This window comes from Tachysurus fulvidraco, chromosome 2, assembly GCF_022655615.1.
Source record: "Tachysurus fulvidraco isolate hzauxx_2018 chromosome 2, HZAU_PFXX_2.0, whole genome shotgun sequence".
In the NCBI taxonomy this organism is placed as follows: Eukaryota; Metazoa; Chordata; class Actinopteri; order Siluriformes; family Bagridae; genus Tachysurus; species Tachysurus fulvidraco.
Window position 1 is genome coordinate 25,540,029 of NC_062519.1, and position 15,649 is coordinate 25,555,677.

Here is a 15,649-nt window from a genome sequence, read left to right on the forward strand (position 1 = left end):
TGTAAACTTTTGATCAGGGTTGTTCAGGTGATTTCAGTTATCATTAGGTTTTCAAAAGGAGTCAAACATCTATGTGATAGTTAATGACTTCATGTGACCACAATTTTTTTTTAATAAGAAAAAAATATTTTGCATTATCACTCATATCTTCCAAATGAATGGCAATGTTTAGCAATATATTTCAGGGTATGCAAACCTTTGAGTGTGAGTGTGAGTGTGAGTGTGGAGTTTTCATTAATAAGCAATGGAAAGAACAATACAGGGACAAAATAAACTGCCACAAAGTCTGTCATGGTTTCAATACACTGAATAGTTTTCAGAAAATACATAATGGCAATTCACAATTCACAGAAACAATTCACACTTTGCCAAACATACTCCAAATTACAAATAAGGGTGAATGAAACAGAACATTTTCCAATGCTGACTTTAAGAAACATTTATTATAAGTGTATTCTTATTTTCTGTTCCACTTTAAAAAGGCCACCAGTTACGATATATATAGCCTGTAGATGGCGCCATAAAGCACATTGATGTTTATTGTATATTTCTTAGATTATTTCATTATACTCTAAAAATGTACCAAAAAATTTCTGAAAAGTTGATGGAATTGAAATGACATTTATCCTACTGTTTTATTTAAAACATCAAGAAAATCTGACAATTAAATATGAATTCCAGTACAATATACTTTCAAACAACAGGAATAACATTTTCTGTATCATTTTTTAAATAATGGCATTTTAACTTGACTTTTGAGACTTTCTGATATAGCTAGAATTTCTTTAGATAAATTATCTGCTTATTTCATCTAGCCTTGATAAATATTTTAAAATTTACACTACTACTACTACTACTACTACTACTACTACTACTAATTTGCTATGTATGTATAATTGTTGTTGTTGGTACAAATTAGGATCTCTTAAAAAGCACTGTTACCCTAAAACTGAACATATAATGGATAAATGTCAGAAGTCCTTCATAACAAAGTCTAGAACTATGTTACATAACTGTTTAAACATTAAACATCTTGGGCCACCAAAATCACTGAAAGAAAGAGGCTTTATAAAATATATCTGTAGACTGTCCCAAAACAAATATGTGATCTTGGGGATTCACTGCACTTGTAATGTGATTGTGGTGGAACACATCCCTCACTGGATCCAGCACAAACGTGACCAGTATAAACAGTTAAAAGAAGGATGGGATGTGCACATGAGCATTCTGAGATATGTGTATCCAAACTGTTAATTCTCTCTCTCTCTCTCTCTCTCTCTCTCTCTCTCTCTCTCTCTCACACACACACACACACACACACACACTCTCTCTCTCTCTCTCTCTCTCTCTCTCTCTCTCTCTCTCTCTCTCTCTCTCTCTCTCTCGCCCTCTCCCTCTCCCCTGCCTTCTCTCTCTCCCCCGCCCTCTCTGGCTCCTCCCTGAGCGTGGTATCTACATGTTGTCATTCATGGGTGGAACCATAGATCCGTGTCTGAAATCCCTGTTTGAGGCGCGTTTTATTGTTCGTGCATTTAAGGGAGAATAATCCATATCAAATTTTAGACATGTCGTACATCCCGGGACAACCTGTCACTGCTGTCGTGGTGAGTCTTGTTTGATTCTAAACTCCTGAAAGTTTCAATCTCGTCACCAGTCGAGATCACTGGGTTAGCTACGTAGCCAGCTAACTTCCTCTTGCTTCCAAACCATAGTCGAGTAAAAACTACGAAAGTTCCCTTCGTATAAACCTTGTTAATGTGCAAGTTAGTCTTCTAGCTCATTTTCGTGCAACTCTTCGTGTAACTGCATATAATAGCTAGCTTAGCTTAGTTTAGTTTATTAAAGTTAACATGCCTATAGCTAGCTGTGCTGCGGAATTTTACAAACCTAACTAATGAACGGTTATAGTTAATATAGTGTCTGAATATAACATAGATGATTTCACTATTGGTTTGAAAAGATTGGAAGCAAAAAGATGTCTAGTGTTAGGAAACAATACCCGCAATTCAGTTAGCACGTAGCTAACGTAACTTAAATGTCAGCTAATAAAGATATTAGTAGCTCAAGTAGGTCAACCAGTCTGAAGTGGGAATTAATAAGGCTTTAATTGCACTTAAATAATGACTTTAATTGCAAGTTTGTATATTGAAAGGACTGTTTTGGACATCCAGGTAAAGTCTAGGCGTGGCTTATGTGGCTAAATGACTTGCAGGTAACGTTAGTGTGTGTATATCCATATAAGCACATCTTGGGAAATTAGCTCTCCAGATAAGCAGTCCAGCTAAAGAAGTCCAGCTAAAGAAGTTTTCTGTGTCTTTCAGCAACGGATTGAGATTCGTAAACTACGCGATGGGGATAATTTAATATTGGGATTTAGCATCGGTGGAGGAATTGATCAAGATCCAACTCAGAATCCATTCTCACAGGACAAAACAGATAAGGTGAGAGTTATCTCTGTCTTAAACTTAAAAGTCAGGTTTATTTTGTCAAGATTCATGTGCTTGCTATAAACTGATGCTAGTAAAACTTACACAAACTGTTGTCATGATCATTCCTCTCTGTTTCTCAAGAGTTTAATGCTTGCATACATTTGTTTAGATTTGATGACAAATGTTTGTTGTCTGATTTTTTTTTTAATATATATATTTTTTAAATTAGGGCATTTATGTGACACGGGTATCAAAAGGAGGACCAGCAGAAGTTGCTGGTCTCATGATGGGAGATAAAATAATGCAGGTAAGAATTAGACCTATGCCTCATGTTGTTAAATCTTACAACATGGACATAACTCATATATCCACGTGAAACTACAAAAGAATTTTAAAACTGTTTTATCCACCAGAGGCTGCTCTCCTCCTTCTGTTTGTGTTTGTCATATAGTGTATATCCACTGGACCCAAATGGAATACATGCATGTTACTAGGCCTGTTACCTGTCTGCTTACTGTATATAGCGTTGCAAGGTTATAACAGCTTCTGTGATTATTGAAGAATTATAAATTTATCAAAGATATCATACAACATCCAGCATCATTCAAAGAACATTTTAAACTGATTGTTTAGATCGTCTTGTGTTTACCGTTTAACTCTCACCCAGAATTTATTTATTTTTTTAACTTTCTGTACTTCATTCATTTGATTGCACATAAATGAAATGTTTCATTATGATTAATGTCAACATGAATAAATACACATGGGAGATCTTGATCTTAGCAAATCAAATGCAAATCATGCATGAATGACAAGAAGATCATTCTGATTACTGATGATGAAACTCGACACCTGAAAAGTTTATATTCCATCTTCCTTAAATAAAAAATTCTATGCGGAGCAATGGCAAGGTCTGAGAATAACATGAACTAAATTTACAAAGTTTGTCGCAACCTCATTGTGCTGACTGTTTTGATATGTCACAAGTCTGTTACAGTAACATCGTGTTTCCACACATTTTGGCGGTTAATGTGCACATGACTTCACCAAAACAGCAGCTCTCCACATTGTGCTAAGCGATTGATATGTCAGACATCTGTGTTGTGGTAATTTTTAATTTTGCTTGTTTTAGAGGCTTAAGTGGCTTGAAAGCTTGTCGAGTTATAAACCTCCAAAATTTTGAATAGGTTTCCATGGAAAAAAGGCCAGTTCGAGTCATGAATCGGGAATACTGTAATCCGTTTGCTTATAAAAGTAATAACATACTTGACAAACTTCACACCAGGATCTACGACATATCCAATTTTGGTGCATGTTGCTTGAAAGCTCTAAAAGGATTTACTCTTGATAAATAATTGTCTAAAAATTATAATAATAAGCTTATAAAGTTAACAGTATGTTTTCAAGCCAACATAACATGACAAATAAGTCATTTTTAAAAAAAAAACATAAATACATTGTGTGCGTACATTTGCAAACAACATAAAATGTTGGAGTCCAATGTGAAAATGAATCAGTTAAAATATCCTTTTTACATATTTTCTGCTTATAAACCACAACTAATACACAGACAGAGGTTAAGCAAAGACTGTCACCTGTACATTTTGAAGCATGTGTATGAAGTAAAAGTATGAAATCTGCTTGTTTGACTAATATCCTTAACACACGCTTGTTTAGTTGTGTCCTGTCCTGTTTTAATCACAAGATTCTGTAGCGGATACCAGCATAATGCTTTGCGAGACTATGATCTAATTATTTTGAGGTGTATACTGCTGATAAGTGACTGACAAGTTAAAAGGCTTATTGTGTTTATGAAGCTATTATAGGATTGGCTTAAAACAAAATCAGTCTTTTTGTTTCATGTAGCAACACTGTCTATACAAATAAATACCATTATAGTGAGTCACACTTGTACTTTGACGCTCATTTTAAGGGCAGGTTTGGACTTCTGACTATGCAGAATGTGAATCTGTGAGTGTATCATGGTTTGGTGGCTGCATAGGTGTCGCATTATAATATGGATGTCTGCAAGCAGCTGAATAATTTTTCACTGCAGGAAAAAATTAAAAGAATCCTGTTCCCTTGCATAGGCATGGCCTTTTACAATTCTCATACTGCCCCTCTCATGATCCAAAGCCAAATCCTAAATCTAACTGCAAAATACACTATACTATTAAATGCAAAAAAGTGTTCATCGTTTCATAGTTCATTTTGTTATGTCTCAGTGGAAAAAGTAACCAAAGTGTTTGTGAGGTAGTTTCAAGCTAAGTCTAAAAGTAAACCAGTAAATAAATAATTAAATAAATGTAGTTTTATTGAATAGGTTGCCAGGTTGGTTTGCTAGTAGGTTGAATAGTGTTAGTTTGCTTAACACCACATTAATGCTTCCTACACTTCTATGTGTGCAATTTCATATATACATTGTTGCGTTTAATGTAATTTGTTGAATTATGTACAAAACAGGTGAATGGCTGGGATATGACCATGGTGACCCATGACCATGCACGGAAAAGACTAACAAAAAAGAACGAAGATGTGGTTCGGCTACTGGTAACCAGAAAATCCCTGGAGGAAGCAGTCAGACACTCCATGATGAAGCACTAAGAACTCCTCTAAAAAACACATTAATGAATGTCTCATGTCAATCATACTTACATAGTATGTAATTCTTCATATATACTTCAATGCAATCAATCCAAAGAACAAGATGTCCTTCCCATTGAGTATCTCATAAATAAACTGTGTGGTTTTACTGGTTTTTCATTTAGTAATGTTTGTAATACGCTGGGGTAATTTTTTTGGAACACCTCACTCGTGCATTCCATAGGTTTGATCTCTCAGTGCATTATTTCCAGTGTTGTAATGAAAATGTGCACATGGGTCTTTTTGCTAACCATTATCTGTCTGTCTTTTTCTTAGATAACAAGGGCTACAAGTAGGTTTACAATTATTGCCTTCAGTTGTATTTTTCTATTGATGATAAACAATAACAAACTTCTTACTCATTCCCTGGAACTACTACACGGTCTGGTTTGTTGTCTTTGAGTGACTGTATAATTGTTTTACACTTTCAATAAATTAGTAAATTCTATATACTTGCTTGTTACTCATTTTGTGATATACATATGTAGTGTCTGGACATTTTAAGCACTGCTTATCATACAACTATACAAACAATACGTAAGTTACGAGAGTTTCAGTAATGTGAAAATACGATTAATGTCGTGTGTGTGTGAAAATAATCAGGTGACATTTTGAATCATAAAATCTATTGCCTGACCTTTTGCTGTTTGCGCAGTCGTTTCAGTACAGTGATGACTTTCATGTCTTAATTTAGCCTATAGACATTTTCCTTTTATCATATTGATTTAAGTACACTGCTTCTGTCACTGATTTATAAAATGAATCAAAAGTAAGAGCACTTTATTAAATATTCAGATTTTGAAATACTCAAACAAGCCAATCTGTTAGCAACAACAACAAGAAAACGGCATAGTTAGTGGCACTGACCGCATTTCCTCCCCATTCTGATGTTGGATGCGAACATTCACTGAAGCTCTTGACCAGTATTTATTGTGCTTGTTTGAATGATTTGATTGCTGTGTAAATGAGCAGGTCTACATAAATAAAAAGTTTCTATTAAAGTTGTGAGCGTATATAGCCATGTGTCTGAGAAATGTAAGAACAATTTGACACAGAATTTGAATTAAGAAGAAGGAATCTGAAGATCGGGATTTTAAAATAACCACAGGTGATTTGGATGTTGGAGGTGGCTAAGTTGGAGGCTGGATTTGTTCAGAATCATTACAACTTGACTGGAGTTTAAGAGTTACTGAAGCGGGTTGACATGGCAATGCATATGTATTTGTTTTCCTCTTATGCACCAAATAATTGAGTCTATTCAAAATGTTGCATCTTTGTATTTCTTCAATTCAGTTTCAAAATGTTCTTTGCCCTTGTCTTTCAATGTAACAAACCTGTGAAAATGTGAGAATTTGTAACACTTGTATCTGCAATCTGCTGCACATTTCTTTACACTTTCAACAGCTGCAATTCATTCGCTCTGCTTGCTCCAGCTGACCCTCCTCCTCTTCCTCCTCCTCCTACTTCTACAAACGGAATATTAACCAACAGTGTTTTAGCAACTGGTTGCTCTTTTCACCTGAAGGATGCCTACTCTTCTGTTCCCACGCAGACCTACACATTTCTTCTTCTTTTCCAGTCAGAATCAGAAACCAGAATCAGATATCCGACAGAAACATTAATCATCCCAAGAAGAGCAAACCGGTATAGATTGAAACGTCTTTGTCTCCTGTTATTCCTGCCTATACTTCTCATCACTTGTCATCACGAAACAGCAATCAGATCAGTTTAAACAGGGTAAGTATTTTTTTTTTATAGTCTACTTAGAGTAGATGTAATTAATCTTAAAAGTTTATTTTAGCCATAGCTTCAGTAACTGGGTAGAGTATATTAATGCACAGAGTATAAAATCACCAAGAAGGAAAAAGATGCTCTGAGGAAATATATATGGATAAGTGACAGGTGTGTAGGTTGGTTGTACAAAGCAAGCCTTTGTAGTGTGAAGAACAGATAATTTTCTGGTGTACAGTATTTTGATGTTCTAAGGGCAGATTTTTAAAAAATTGTTTATTATGGGTAAAGTTCTCCAGGTGTTCCCACCATGTGGTGATTGGAAGGTCAAGGTGCCACCATTGGCATCTAAAGTCACATGATATGTAGTCTATTTAGAGGAGACTATTAGAACTCAAGTATAACAGTCACTTGTTTCACTATGCAGAGCCATGCAGCAACAATTATCTGAAACCAAGGTCAGGATGTGCAAGTCATTCCTGCGCCGCAACACCTTTGTACTCTTCACTGTGGCAGCAGTTGTAGTTGGTAAGCGTGGACATTAACCTAGAACATGAACAGCACCTGCTTTGTGAAGTCTGTGTGCATTGTTAAGCCCTGTACCCTGTAATGTTGTTCAGGAATCATGTTGGGATTTGTTCTGCGACCTCAGAACTTATCATTAAGACAAATAAAATATTTCTCCTTTCCTGGGGAGTTACTGATGAGGATGTTACAGATGTTAGTCCTCCCACTCATCGTGTCCAGTCTTGTTACAGGTATGTGGATACATCGGATGCAGTTTTGTTCAGTGTGGCAGTACAACTGTAAACTGGTTGTGGGCATGTTGAAGCTGTTCTTGTCTTGGTTTTTATTTATTACTGTATAAACAGATGTAAACTGATTTGATTCAGTATGTATTTAGCTGTCAGATCACTTCTCCATGTGTTATAAATGCAATGCCATTTTGCCCATTAACCAGGCATTTCCTCCTTGGATAGAAGAGCTTCTGGAAAGATGGGAGCACGGGCTATCATTTACTATATGGTGACCACTTTCATTGCTGTGTTCATCGGTATTGTGCTAGTGATCATTATTCAACCTGGTAAAGGCAACAGAGACAGACCAATGTCCTCTAGCGGAAGTATTGAATCAGTGCAAGCTGCTGATGCCTTTCTGGATCTTATCAGGTGTAGAGACACCCCTTTATGAATGTATTTGTATTTGTATTGCAGTTCGTTATAATGATGTACATTTACGCTTCTCCCACAGAAATATGTTTCCACCTAATTTAGTGGAAGCCTCTTTCAAACAGGTATCACATATACAGTATGATGCTTTTATTTACTATCACTGAGGAAAAGAGAAACATAAGATAAGTAGAACTGAACTTACCTGCAAAATTTCTTCTGTTTTACTCACAGTACAAAACTCTTTACAAGAAAGCTGTTTTCACCAAGGACATAACAGTTTTAGTCAATGCTAGTCATGACACCAATGCCACCAAGTACAGCCATGTGGGAAATAACAGTGCAGTCCTGCAGACCATACAGGAGACAGTGGAGGAGATGATTCCTGTCTCAGGTTCCTCTAATGGAGTGAATGCTCTAGGTCTTGTGGTGTTTTCTGTATTCTTTGGCTTGGTAATTGGGAATATGAAGCAGCAGGGCCAGCCATTGAAGGACTTCTTTGATTGCCTCAATGATGCCATAATGCACTTAGTGGCAATCATTATCTGGTAAGTTTCCTGGTTCAGTGAAACACCAATAAGTTATATAGTAATGTAAAAATATGTGACATTTATTTTGCCTGCCACTGTGTACCTCTCACTCACTCACTCATTTTCTACCGCTTTATCCGACCACTGTGTACCTGATATGACCAATTTAAACATCTTTAGGTATGCACCAATTGGGATTCTCTTTTTAATTGCTGGAAAGATCATTGAAATGAAAGACCTGGCACAGGTTGGAGGGCAGCTGGGCATGTATATGGGCTGTGTCATCATTGGCTTACTAATCCATGGTCTCTTCATACTGCCCTTGCTCTTCTTCATGATTACTCGGAGGAACCCCTATACATTTATTGGTGGTCTAATCCAGGCTTTGATCACTGCCTTGGGAACATCATCTAGGTAATTAGGATATTCAATACATCATTTGCAACTCCTTTAATACATATCACATGGGGAGAAATGGGACAACACCTGGGCAGGACAACACTCTCCGGTACACCAGATGTCACTGTTACAACAAGGATCAGAAGGACTGAGTTAAATGAGGCAGGACTAAATCCAGTGACAGAGCAGGAGACTAGAACTGAGGCAGAGGTTGGCAAAGAATATGATCCAAGGCTTACGTGAAGGCTGGAAGAGAGAGACAGGGTCAAGGCTGGGTGAAAGCGTGGGGCCATAGCGAGGGGCAGTGGCAGAGACAGGGACTGGTTTATGGGCAAAAGCAAAGACTGAGCATAGATTTTTGAGCTTGATTTGACACTTTACACAGAAGAGATGGCAGCAAAAATCAGGGTTTTTTTTTTTTTTAAATTGAGTACACTGGTGATTATGTGGGGCAGCTTAGTGGAGGTTTTAGACAGGAGATGATGTGGGCTAAAGTACTAAAGAGTCATCAGCCAGTCTGGCGATTTATTTAAACAATTCCTTGAATGTAGGCTTATTCCACATTTTTTGGTGATAGCTCAAATAGGACAGAGCAGAACTGACCTAAGAAACCTGCCCATGGCAAGCTCTCCATATAAGACAATGATTTTAATTATTTAGGTGGGAACTGTTCTTACTGCCACTGTCTTGAACTGAGGATGTACCATTATAAATTATACCATTATAAACACACCAAGACAAATTCCTGTACACGTGTATGCATGATGTAATGTTGTCTATCATTTGGGTTGAGGAGGCATTCTTAATTACTTGATCTGCTTAGGTTCAGCATCAGAGTGATTTACTGCCAGCTTGAATGGTAGTGACACTACGAGAGGACTAGAGCTCTTCTATTTTGCTTTCATCAAGGTTTCTATCTAGAACCCAAACTGCTGTCTCTTAGCCAACAACTGAGCAGTGCATAGCTGGTGAACTCTTTTGTATTAAGTGAGAGCTATTAATACAGTAAGACATTAACAAAATCTTTTTAAAGAGGCTTTTCCTCAAATCGGAATCTATAACATTGATTGAAGGCATGAGAGGAAATGGCCATAAGACTTTACAAGATATACAGCAAACAAAATAGACTGGCAAGAGAAACATTACAAGACGCAGAATAATACTCAACACAGCCTATAAAGTAATACCAAGCAGCATTTATTACTAAATGATATTTAGTAGTTTTCTTCCACGTCTACAGTGTTTCACAGCATATACAAAAAAGTCCTGTACAACAATGCAATAAGAAAATATGTTTCTTTTCTGCAGTTCAGCTACCCTTCCCATCACATTCCGATGCTTAGAGGAGAACAACCATGTGGACAAACGTGTAACACGGTTTGTTTTGCCAGTGGGAGCCACCATAAACATGGATGGTACAGCTTTATATGAAGCAGTGGCTGCCATTTTCATAGCTCAAGTTAATGACATGGACCTGAACTTTGGTCAAATCCTTACCATTAGGTAACAATGAATACTATATATTTAACATACATCATAATGATTAGAGTCCTGTCTTACATAAGAATAGATAGTGTCACTGTCCACAGTCAGTGTGTTATAGTGATACAGTATATCTCAGTACATATTTTGAATTCATCAAAAACTACTGTATGGAACCCTTTGTGTTATGCCATTAAAAAACTTCTTGTAAGTTTTTATGTTATTCTTTCTTATTAAAATTCCACTTTTCAGTATCACAGCAACAGCTGCCAGCATTGGAGCAGCAGGTATTCCTCAGGCTGGTTTGGTAACCATGGTGATTGTATTGACATCCGTGGGACTGCCCACCGAGGACATAACACTCATCATTGCTGTTGATTGGTTCTTGTAAGTCTTGACTAAATGTCACATTGAAGCATGCAGCTCCAGCGGAGAGCACTCTTGCAAAAGGTTATTGATACATAATGCAGGTGCATAATCTGAGAGAATATGACTGGTTTTAAAACCAGTATTGCTGTTACTTTACAGAATATACTTGTGAAAGTTCCAAATCTCAAATTAAACTCCAAAATGCCTAGGAAGCAAGTCATGAGAAGATTTGTTTGTGGTTGTTTTTAGGGATCGCCTCAGAACCATTACCAATGTGCTGGGAGACTCATTGGGAGCTGGTATCGTGGAACATATGTCACGAAAGGAACTGCAGAACTTGGACACAGATAGTAGCAACTCTGAGACTGAGGAGAATAAAAAGTCTTATCAGCTCATCTGCCAGGACGACAACTGCCTCGGGCACCAAAACAGTGAAAGTACAATGTAAAAAAAATCATAATACAGAGAAAGGCCACTAGGGAAAACAGCTAAAAACATATTATTGGGTGTAATGTCATGTTAGTATGTTTACAAATAAGAAAACACACCATAATTTTAGAATATTTGCATTCTCATGACAAGACAAATCTGAATAATCAAATAATCAAGACAAATCTGGATTTTTCAACAAATAAATATATTATATTATATACCACAATTCAACAATTAAAAAAAAATGGATAGTGGACTGATTCTAGTTAAATGCTAAAACACCTTTCAGACAAAAATATTGGCATCACTCCTTAATCCTAGCTTTTCTTTCCCCTAAGAGTGTAATACGATTTTACTTTTGATAACAAGGGCAGACTTCATCAAAATATTTATATGAACAAATCAAGAAAAGTGATTCTGTATCCGGAATATTTGTAGTGGTGGAATTATCAATTAAAGAGAAAAGCGAACGTGTGGTTTACTAAAAATGTGGATATGAAAACCTTACTTAATGTTGCTGCACAGAACTGCCCTTCATTTTGACTTATGCTGTTCATACAAATAATATTTTAAACATCACAGATTGTGGTTTTGTTAATTCATATTTTAAGTGTGCATTTAATGATTTGTTGTTGTTATATTGTTTGATTTTATATATTATATATAATTATTTTAATTACATTTAATATGATTTAGGTTAAAATTATACAGCACTGGTTGTAAAATGATAACACCACTGGTGCATAGTTGGGTATGCACCAGTTGAGTGGCAAGACTGGTGTTTACTGCGTCTATTATTTCCTCTTTAATGTAGACCTAGTTATATGTTGTATATTTCACATTAAATATTGATTTTAAAATTATGGGGTAATCTTTTAAGTGGTTAAAGAAACAGATATGTGATGCATACACAGTGCCTCCTAAAACAACAGATTATTGGCAATAAAATGAGCCATCCTGCAGGTACATACAGTATGTATTATGGAGTGTGACGCAAACAGGAAAAGCACATAACACGTAGTTGATAATACATGCTTATTGTGTCTTTGGAGACACCTGCTTGTCAAAATGACAAGATAATATCTCATTGTAAACAATCTGAGCTGTTTGTTCTTTAAACCATGAACATAATTGAACTTTACTAACTGTTGCTGACACATTGAGTGGAACCTGGGCCCTCATTTCTTAATGATATGTGCATAAATCATGAATATAAACCAGTCAAGGCATGTGGGATTTATCAAAGCAAACATTTGCTTTAATGATACCTCTTGCGTCACCATGTCACACTTAAAGCAGGTATTTCCCAACAGTTGTGTGGGACTGTGCAGATTGTTAAATATCGTACGTTCTTTTGGCCCAAATCAAACCACTTCCCCTAGAGTGAACTGCAACATACAGTTGTGAAACAAGCTTTACATGCTCCAAATCACTAGGCTATTTATTTGACACACACAATCATTATAAGGAGACATTATCTCCCAGATCATTTGTGAAGTAAATGCTCAGTTTTCTTCAGTACACCTGAAATTTACTGTGTCTTATTCTTCCTGAGTATCTGACATTCTGTTTTATTTGTTTGTTTGTTTGTTTGTTTGTTCGTTTGTTTGTTCCTTTGATTAATTATCTCTGTTTGTTGACATAATCCTGATTTTGGCCTTGACCTTAGGATTTCTGAGCCTAACTTTCATGACACAAATCATGGTTTATCATTACAATTAACTGGGACATTGATTGCCAAATAACCTAGGGCTATTTCTCACTGCTTCTGAAAGTGTACGGTTGTTATTACATTTCAGATATTACATTTTAGTATTTTTTTCTGCATAATCTGAGTACATCGTGTCAGACAGTTTGTTTTTTTGATGACTTATGAGTTCAAGTTTAATATTAATATATCCCCAAGTGAAGAGGTGAAAACTGGAAGGTATCCCAGAACCTTCTTAACCAGCCAATCTGATGAATGGTCATGTTTTCTCCCTTTGGCAGAGCATTCTAATGTGAAAACAGATAAATGGCACCTTTCTTTCCTTAGAACTTCACATTCAGTGCAGTGGAAGACTGGATTCAAAAGAGTGAAGTGACATGAAAGCAGGTGCACAAACATCCCATACAAGTGGTCCAGCAGCATTGGTCCATTGATTAGTAGACATTGGAGAAGTCTTCTTTACTCATATTGTGGGCCATCATTGGAAGCACTACAGCTCTAACAGAAATTACTGGGTCCATGCTCAAAAAGTCTTGGACCCAGCACTCCTTAGGTATCACTACTGTATGTACTGTATGTGCTGGCTTCTTTAGTCACAAGTCCCACAAGCAGAATGCTGTTTCTAAATTGGTCGGCTATCAAATTCCTCCTATTGACCAGCATCTGGATCAGCTGAGTTTGGCCCTATAGACTATACATAAGAATTACATACAGTTCATGTTCATCACAGTACACTGTAATTCAACAATACCTCCACTATCCACCAGAGGACTCATTCTCATGCATTCTAGTTAGTTTCCTCAACATGTGTACCTGTTTATTCTTTGCTCTCTTCAGTACTCATTGCATTGTTGCTGTTTATTCTTCCATATAGTTACATTTTTTGCATGACCTTTAATACAGTCTCTGTCCAGTTCTAACCTAGACTACTGCCTTGTACAATTTACTAAGCTTGCAAAAATATTCATTTAAAGTCTATAACTGGTCCAAGATAGTAATTTGCGTTCGCAAAACTTAACTGTCTATTAGAGCAGATACACAAAAGCTTTTCTCTTGTCTCCTGTTTTCCTGTCTTAAGCATGTTTGCACATCTCAGATTTTGAGTGACAAATATCGCTTAAGTGGCAAAGGTACTAGAGTGTTAAATACTCATTTAAAAAAATGTGTGCGTCTTCCATTAACATTTCAAATAAGAGATTTTTGTAACAAATGCTTTTATTCTAGCTTTTTCTAAGGTATAACTAAACAGCACTTGTGATTGTGGGACTGGAATCTAGATCAAGATAAAATATTTTTGATGTTTATAGAAATTCCAATCCAATGTCAATTGTACAAAACATTTGCTATTATAAGGTCATTCTTCTGTATCCAATTGATCAAAATGGCAAGAGGGACACAGTAGCTGATGCCGTAAAACAGATACTAATTTGCACTGAAGGACAATTATAGTGATTAACACTTTGCGTCATTCAATCGCTCTAAGTGTCTAGTATAGCACTTTAAGCAGTGTAATCTGTATCTTTGTAATGTTTCCAGGCTTTGCAACCAGTGAAGTTCATCTGGTGAAATTTCTTTTGTGGTGGAAAGTAACTTGGTTGAGCTTGTTATTGGCTTGTAATAGAAAACTCTGAGATACAAGTTAGATCATGTTTTATATCACTACATTTACATATAAAGCATTTGGCAGATGTCCTTATCCAGTGTGACTTATACGAGGGCTTGAAGTCTCTATCAATAAATATGTTGTGATGCTAGCTCAACAGGTCAAGGAATAAGAATATGATCAGTCCAAAAAAGATTTGTGAGGTAATATATAAAGATAAACACACCAACAACCTGTAAAAAAAAACTAAACACACCATCAACTTTTAAAATAAATAAATAAATAAATAAATAAATAAATAAAATCCTAAATTAAGTACTACAGGACATAGCTACTACCTAGTTCCTTAGGTAGGTCTTTAGAAGTTGTATGAAAACAGCTAGTCACTCAGCTGTTTGAACATCTAGGGAAAGTTCATTCCATCACCCAGGTGCCAGAACAGAGAAGTGTTTTGATGCATACCTTCCTTGTACCTTGAGAGATGGTGGGATCAGTTGAGCAATGCTGGGGGATCTGAGGATGCCTGGTGAAGTGCATAAGCCCTGTGTGATAAGAACTTTAAGATAAGTTGGAGCCAATTTGTTTTTGCCTTCTGTACGCAATCATCAGTGTTTTAAAACTGATTCGGGCAGCAGCAGGAATTCAATAAAAGGAGTGTAGCAATGGAGTGGTGTGGAAGAACATAGGTTGAAAACAATTCACACAGCCGAAGTATGGAACTGTTGCATCAGTCAGTTGTTGAGTGGCGCTCAGAGGTAGACCTGCCAGGACTGAGTTGTTGTTGTAGTAGTCAAGTCTTGAAATGACAAGGGACTGAATGAGCACTTGAGTGGTCTATGTGGAAGGAAATGAATCCTTCTGATGTTGTAAAGGAGAAACTGACATGAGCGTGTCAGATTAGAGGACAGGTGATTGTCCAAGGCTGCACACAATGACCGAATATCAGAGAGATTACAAGATGAATAGCAGTTCAGTTCTCCATAAGTAGAGATAAGTAGCTGAATACCTTGGAAAAGGTTTGTTTTCAGATGTACAATAACGAGTCACTTTCAAGCCTTGAAATGAATTCCAGTATTTAATTATTTAAAGAACGTACTGTAATTCATTAGTAATAAATGTGCATTAATATAAAGCTATCATCCATCATCTTTATA

The 15,649-nt window shown here is 36.4% G+C and overlaps 2 protein-coding genes across 9 annotated transcripts; both read left to right on the forward strand.

Annotated features, from left to right (window-relative positions):
• The first annotated feature begins 1,434 nt into the window (after nucleotides 1–1,434).
• Nucleotides 1,435–5,520, forward strand: tax1bp3 (Tax1 (human T-cell leukemia virus type I) binding protein 3). Of its 2 annotated transcripts, none has more exons than XM_047810410.1 (4): nucleotides 1,435–1,604; nucleotides 2,322–2,441; nucleotides 2,659–2,736; nucleotides 2,843–4,947. In XM_047810410.1, exons 1-4 carry the CDS (start codon nucleotides 1,566–1,568, stop codon nucleotides 2,921–2,923), a joined length of 318 nt encoding a protein of 105 aa, XP_047666366.1. In that variant the 5' UTR covers nucleotides 1,435–1,565; the 3' UTR covers nucleotides 2,924–4,947. The 2 variants fall into 2 exon arrangements, with proteins under 2 accessions (XP_047666366.1, XP_027025541.1); XM_027169740.2 differs by having other exon boundaries at nucleotides 1,442–1,604; nucleotides 4,893–5,520.
• Nucleotides 5,521–6,368: 848 nt separating this feature from the next.
• Nucleotides 6,369–11,654, forward strand: slc1a6 (solute carrier family 1 member 6). 7 transcript variants are annotated; one of them, XR_003444229.2, is made up of 10 exons: nucleotides 6,369–6,809; nucleotides 7,231–7,331; nucleotides 7,424–7,561; nucleotides 7,765–7,972; nucleotides 8,055–8,097; nucleotides 8,207–8,520; nucleotides 8,683–8,916; nucleotides 10,210–10,404; nucleotides 10,636–10,833; nucleotides 11,002–11,140. XR_003444229.2 is itself a non-coding variant. In XM_027169733.2 (10 exons), the coding sequence occupies exons 2-10, from the start codon at nucleotides 7,235–7,237 to the stop codon at nucleotides 11,198–11,200; spliced, it is 1,563 nt and encodes a 520-aa protein (XP_027025534.1). In that variant the 5' UTR covers nucleotides 6,385–6,809; nucleotides 7,231–7,234; the 3' UTR covers nucleotides 11,201–11,654. The 7 variants fall into 7 exon arrangements, 6 of the variants coding, with proteins under 6 accessions (XP_027025535.1, XP_027025534.1, XP_027025539.1 ...); XM_027169733.2 differs by having other exon boundaries at nucleotides 6,385–6,809; nucleotides 10,636–10,770; nucleotides 11,002–11,654; XM_027169734.2 differs by lacking the exon at nucleotides 7,424–7,561 and having other exon boundaries at nucleotides 6,379–6,809; nucleotides 10,636–10,770; nucleotides 11,002–11,654.
• The last annotated feature ends 3,995 nt before the right edge of the window (nucleotides 11,655–15,649 follow it).